Source organism: Oncorhynchus tshawytscha, linkage group LG06, assembly GCF_018296145.1.
Source record: "Oncorhynchus tshawytscha isolate Ot180627B linkage group LG06, Otsh_v2.0, whole genome shotgun sequence".
Taxonomy (NCBI): domain Eukaryota; kingdom Metazoa; phylum Chordata; class Actinopteri; order Salmoniformes; family Salmonidae; genus Oncorhynchus; species Oncorhynchus tshawytscha.
This window is the reverse complement of record NC_056434.1, coordinates 13,965,996-13,972,651: the sequence shown is the minus strand read 5'-3', so window position 1 is coordinate 13,972,651 and position 6,656 is coordinate 13,965,996. Positions and strand designations below refer to the sequence as shown.

General features: G+C 46.7%; 1 protein-coding gene across 5 annotated transcripts in view; it reads right to left on the bottom strand.

Moving 5' to 3' along the window:
* Positions 1-2,331: 2,331 nt before the first annotated feature.
* tdrd5 (tudor domain containing 5) overlaps positions 2,332-6,656 on the bottom strand; it is a 28,889-nt gene continuing 24,564 nt past the window's right edge. For all 5 annotated transcript variants that reach the window (XM_042323000.1, XM_042322997.1, XM_042323001.1 and 2 more), the window contains 2 exons: positions 4,748-4,907; positions 2,332-3,625 (listed from right to left, as the gene is read on the bottom strand). In XM_042323000.1, the coding sequence (XP_042178934.1) occupies positions 3,489-3,625; positions 4,748-4,907 (297 nt within the window). In that variant the 3' untranslated portion in view covers positions 2,332-3,488. The remainder of the gene's footprint in view (positions 3,626-4,747; positions 4,908-6,656) is intronic.

The window sequence follows — 6,656 nt, the reverse complement described above, 5'->3', positions numbered from 1 at the left end:
GTTTAGAATTCAAGGCACACTTAACCAGCATGGCTACCACAGCATTTTGCAGCATTATGTCATACCATCTGGTTTGTGCTTAGTGGCACAATCATTTGTTTTTCAACAGGACAATGACCCAAAACACACCTTCAGGCTGTGTAAGGGCTATTTGTCCAAGGAGAGTGATGGAGTGCTGCATCAGATGACTTGTCCTCCACAATCACCTGACCTCATCCCAATTGAGATGGTTTGGGATGAGTTGGACCGCAGAGTGAAGGAAAAGCAGCCATTATCTAAAATATATTTTAATTTGTTTAACACTTTTTTGGTCACTACATGATTCCATGTGTTATTTCATAGTTTTGATGTCTTCACTATTATTCTACAAACGTAGAAAATAGTCAAAATAAAGTAAAACTCTTGAATGAGTAGGTGTCCAAACTTTTGACTGGTACTGTTTGTAAATTAGATATACAGAAATATAATTTTCAATAAATTTGCAAATATGTATACAAATATTTTTTCACTTTGTCATAATGGGGCATTGTGTCGAATATGGATCCCCATTAGCCTCTTCCTGGGGTAAAGAAAAATTAAGTCCGTTGTACAATTTTAAAAACATTACAATACATTCATAGCAGATTTCACAACACACTAAGTGTGTGCCCTCAGGCCCCTAATCCACTACCACATATCTACACCACAAAATCCATGTGTTTAGTGCGCATGTTATCGTGTGTATGAGTGTGTCTATGGTTGTGTTGCTTCACAGTCCCTGCTGTTCCATAAGGTGTATTTTTATCTTTTAAATTATTTTTTTAAAATGTAATTTTACTGCATCAGTTACTTGATGTGGAATATAGTTCCATGTAGTCACAAAAATTATATATTTAATGCATTTTGAATTCAGGCTGTAACAACAAAATGTGGAGTAAGTCAAGGAGTGTGAATACTTTCTGAAAGTACTGTATAGTTTAGGTTCTTTTTAATCAACCTGTGAACAGTCAGATCGAGAAGCCGAGGATAAAGCAGATATTAAATTGTTTCTTAACCAGCAAGATATGGCCCTCCCTTCTTGGAGGTAGACTTGCATTGAAGTTAACACTTAAGAACTGACTAAATTGGTGTCAGCTCACCATCACAGGCCAGGGACCTAAAATCTCTGCGACCAGTACTAGTCCACAGAGGTTTAAGCCACTGCTATACAGTACTATAACTTATGCTTTCCGTTGCTAATTCTAGTTTCTGTGCTGCCCGCCCCCCTTTGAGCTGCAATGAGGCATTACCCTGAAGGCAGCATGCGTTCTCCCTGCTATGGCCTTCTAAATGTCCAGGCCTCCTCCAATGCTGCTCGGGCAGGGCTCATTAAGGAACCATTTAATAGGCTAATTGGCAGAGTTCAGTGCACAGGGACCAGTGAGGATCCAAGGACACAACACAGGCGCATCCGGACCCCTGCCTCGCCATGTCACCTGGATCCAAAATGAAGGACGGAGGTCTTGTCGTGTCACTGGCAGCACCTCAATAGAAAACAGCGTCCTGTGTCCTCTGACATTGATCGTTTTGACAGGGGGGGGACATTTTTAGATACAGCTGTACACAGGGGTGAGTGGGTGGTGTTTCCTGATGAGGCAGAGTAGTTTAGTCATAGGGAAACAAGTCGTCAACTCAGATCACTCATGGCCTGATGCAGACAATTTATTTTATTTATTGTTTTTCCATCATGTCCCAGGATTATTCGCCCTCTCTCCGAGTACACCTCAACACGCTGTAGTACACCTCAACACGCTGTAGGCCTGATGTAATGTCTTATTTGAAGTGACGTGCTGCAGAAAAAGCAGAGAGCATGAATATAAAGAGAGGAGCGAATGAGTAAAAGGATGAATCAGTGGATTGGTGGTTGGGGTGGGAGGGTTAGGTTCCGTCACATGTGATGGATGCACAGGGAGGTGATAGGTGGGGGCAGCAGAGCGAGGGGTGCGGGGCGATGGAGGATGACAGGCTGCTTTCTCCTCTCTTTTCTTAGATGCTGACCACCTCTTCACACTCTGACCTGGGGTCACTATTCATTTGGCACAAACAGATGAACAAGTTTTGAAATGGTAAACAAAAAAGGCCGATCTTTTGCGACAGGTTTGGGTAGTGCTGTCCACAGTACTTCCTCCGTTTCAAAAGCTTTTCTGTCATTTGTGTGCCACTTGACCCCGACGTGTGGGCATATCTGATGGGACGAGATTAAGCATTTACATTATCATTCTTACCTTTATTTGACATTCTTGTTCTACTTTGGACATTGTCACTGTACTGTTCCTACTCTGTGTGAACATGAAATCAAATTCAACATCTTCACAAGTTTTCAATTTGGTTTATTTTCAAAAAAATAAAATTACATTATTTCTTTCTGTTTCGAAACAGTGTCATTTGAAAAGTCCCCTGTCCTCTAAGGAAACGAACCTGCTGAGCAGTTAAACAGGCAACAGGAAGAAAAGGAGGAAACTAACCTGGTCATTACAATATGAAACACATAAAACGTATCAAAGCGTACTTAAAGGGCAGAAAATAAAACAACCGGTAAAAAAAACAACTCAAAGTTCTACAAAACAAGCTTTGCGATTATTTTCTATTTCGAAGAAGGAGCGATCAACTCTGCACACATTCCTTGTAGTGTTAGAGAAAACATGGGAGAAGTCTATGACACATCAATATCAAACCAAAAAAAGAGGACTGGCTGTAGGTAGCTAACAGGTAAGGATCATGTCTGACTGTAGGTAGCTAACAGGTAAGGATCATGTCTGACTGTAGGTAGCTAACAGGTAGAGATCATGTCTGACTGTAGGTAGCTAACAGGTAGAGATCATGTCTGACGGTAGGTAGCTAACAGGTAAGGATCATGTCTGACTGTAGGTAGCTAACAGGTAGAGATCATGTCTGACTGTAGGTAGCTAACAGGTAAGGATCATGTCTGACTGTAGGTAGCTAACAGGTAGAGATCATGTCTGACTGTAGGTAGCTAACAGGTAAGGATCATGTCTGACTGTAGGTAGCTAACAGGTAAGGATCATGTCTGACTGTAGGTAGCTAACAGGTAAGGATCATGTCTGGCTGTAGGTAGCTAACAGGTAGAGATCATGTCTGGCTGTAGGTAGCTAACAGGTAGAGATCATGTCTGACTGTAGGTAGCTAACAGGTAAGGATCATGTCTGACTGTAGGTAGCTAACAGGTAGAGATCATGTCTGACTGTAGGTAGCTAACAGGTAAGGATCATGTCTGACTGTAGGTAGCTAACAGTTAAGGATCATGTCTGACTGTAGGTAGCTAACAGTTAGAGATCATGTCTGACTGTAGGTAGCTAACAGGTAAGGATCATGTCTGACTGTAGGTAGCTAACAGGTAAGGATCATGTCTGACTGTAGGTAGCTAACATTCTAACAGGTAAGGATGATGTCTGCACATAGCAGGATGATGCTGGTTTGACCAGCTGTGCATTGAGGAAGTGTGTGTGTGTTCAGGCCATTTTGTGAGGGTACCAGTTGAGGAGGTGGAAACCAGTGCCGGTAGCCAGACGGGCGGCCGGGCCCAGGGCAAAGGGCGAGGTGACACGCAGCATGTCCCCCGTCCCAAACAGAGGGAACACGGACATACCTAGACAACAGGAAACACCTTGTGATGTAGACATCTTCCATGGCAGCAGAGTCAGAATCCTAACTTAAGATAAAAACAGCATCTTTGCATTAGTCGCCAACAGACATCAATGCACAATTTTCGTTTGCATGACTTTTCCGGTGCCCCCGCACATCGACCCTGTACCGGTACCCCCTGTATACAGCCTCCACATCGACCCTGTACCGGTACCCCCTGTATACAGCCTCCACATCGACCCTGTACCGGTACCCCCTGTATACAGCCTCCACATCGACCCTGTACCCCCCTGTATACAGCCTCCACATCGACCCTGTACCGGTACCCCCTGTATACAGCCTCCACATCGACCCTGTACCGGTACCCCTGTATACAGCCTCCACATCGCCTCTGTACCGGTACCCCCTGTATATAGCCTCCACATCGCCTCTGTACCGGTACCCCCTGTATATAGCCTCCACATCGACTCTGTACCGGTACCCCCTGTATATAGCCTCCACATTGACTCTGTACCGGTACCCCCTGTATACAGCCCCGCTATTGTTATTTTACTGCTGCTCTTTAATTATTTGTTACTCTTATCTTTTTTGTTGTTGTTGGTATTTTTATTAAAACTGTATTGTTGGTTAATAAGGGCTTGTTAGTAAGCATTTCACTGTAAGGTTGCTGTTGTATTTGGCGCATGTGACAAATACAATTTGATTTATATAGCTGCAACACTGCTGCTGAACAACATTAGATGATGTGTAAAGCTTAGTCTGCTTGTTGTATTTCAATGGCCTGTTCAGGTCTTTTGTTCACAGCTTAACCAAAACCACTGCACTGTAACAGTGTATCAATATCAAGGCTTATGCAATTAGGTAACACCATTTGGTCAAATAGCTATGGTAACATATAGGATCCATGTCAGTTTCTCTGTGCAGGGCCATTCACTAGTGGGGAATTTCATTGTTTCTCTAGCATCATTAGTGCTCAGGCTAACCCCTGTGTGTGTGTATGTAAAATGTTTTCTGCATTGTGTGTGTAATGGTTTGTTTACGTGTGTGTGTGTGTAATGGTTTGTTTACGTGTGTGTGTGTGTGTGTGTAATGGTTTGTTTACTGTGTGTGTATTTGTTAACCGTACCGTATGGGGCACTCTGGGTCTGCGTCAATCCGGGGGTACGGAGGCTCAGGGTTTTCAGAGTGGAGGGCTGGGGCGGCACAGCAGGTATGAGGGACACCGCCCCTCCATTTACAGAGCATGGCTGCTTCAGCTCACTGGCACTAGGTGAAGGGGGCGGGGGCTGAAACACATGGGGGGCAGAAAGGGTAGTAAGGAGGATCATGCATTGATTGACTGGGACTTCGGAAAGCACCAAATCATAGAAACACAACCGGCTAAAACAAATGCATATTTAGGGCACCAGCAATACATTCACACAGCATTCAGCATTAATAACACGTCATTTAGAAGAATGTGAAAACAAAACCCATCTCAAAGTAGAGCTGGGGGAATTCAGGCAGGAGCTGGGGGAATTCTGGCAGGAGCTGGGGGAATTCTGGCAGGAGCTGGGGGAATTACAGGCAGGAGCTGGGGGAATTACAGGCAGGAGCTGGGGGAATTACAGGCAGGAGCTGGGGGAATTACAGGCAGGAGCTGGGGGAATTACAGGCAGGAGCTGGGGGAATTACAGGCAGGAGCTGGGGAATTACAGGCAGGAGCTGGGGGAATTCTGGCAGGAGCTGGGGAATTCTGGCTAGAGCTGGGGGAATACAGGCAGGAGCTGGGGGAATTACAGGCAGGAGCTGGGGGAATTACAGGCAGGAGCTGGGGGAATTCTGGCTAGAGCTGGGGGAATTCTGGCTGGCTGGGGGAATACAGGCAGGAGCTGGGGGAATACAGGCAGGAGCTGGGGGAATTCTGGCAGGAGCTGGGGGAATACAGGCAGGAGCTGGGGGAATACAGGCAGGAGCTGGGGGAATTACAGGCAGGAGCTGGGGGAATTACAGGCAGGAGCTGGGGGAATTCTGGCTAGAGCTGGGGGAATTACAGGCAGGAGCTGGGGGAATTACAGGCAGGAGCTGGGGGAATTACAGGCAGGAGCTGGGGAATTACAGGCAGGAGCTGGGGGAATTACAGGCAGGAGCTGGGGGAATTACAGGCAGGAGCTGGGGGAATTACAGGCAGGAGCTGGGGGAATTACAGGCAGGAGCTGGGGGAATTACAGGCAGGAGCTGGGGGAATTACAGGCAGGAGCTGGGGGAATTACAGGCAGGAGCTGGGGGAATTACAGGCAGGAGCTGGGGGAATTACAGGCAGGAGCTGGGGGAATTACAGGCAGGAGCTGGGGGAATACAGGCAGGAGCTGGGGGAATTACAGGCAGGAGCTGGGGGAATTACAGGCAGGATCTGGGGGAATTACAGGCAGGATCTGGGGGAATTACAGGCAGGATCTGGGGGAATTACAGGCAGGATCTGGGGGAATTACAGGCAGGATCTGGGGGAATTACAGGCAGGATCTGGGGGAATTACAGGCAGGATCTGGGGGAATTACAGGCAGGATCTGGGGGAATTACAGGCAGGATCTGGGGGAATTACAGGCAGGATCTGGGGGAATTACAGGCAGGAGCTGGGGGAATTCTGGCAGGAGCTGGGGGAATTCTGGCTAGAGCTGGGGGAATTCTGGCTAGAGCTGGGGGAATACAGGCAGGATCTGGGGGAATTACAGGCAGGATCTGGGGGAATTACAGGCAGGATCTGGGGGAATTACAGGCAGGATCTGGGGGAATTACAGGCAGGAGCTGGGGGAATTACAGGCAGGAGCTGGGGGAATTACAGGCAGGAGCTGGGGGAATTCAGGCAGGAGCTGGGGAATACAGGCAGAAGCTGGGGGAATACAGGCAGAAGCTGGGGGAACACAGGAAGGAGCTGGGGGAAAACAGGCTAATAGTAATATCACTTTTCTTTAGAGGTTTGGATGATACATCTCTCCATTTCCTGTTTTTCTCTAAACAAATTTTTAAAAGGCCAAGACATAATTCTCAAGGCCTAT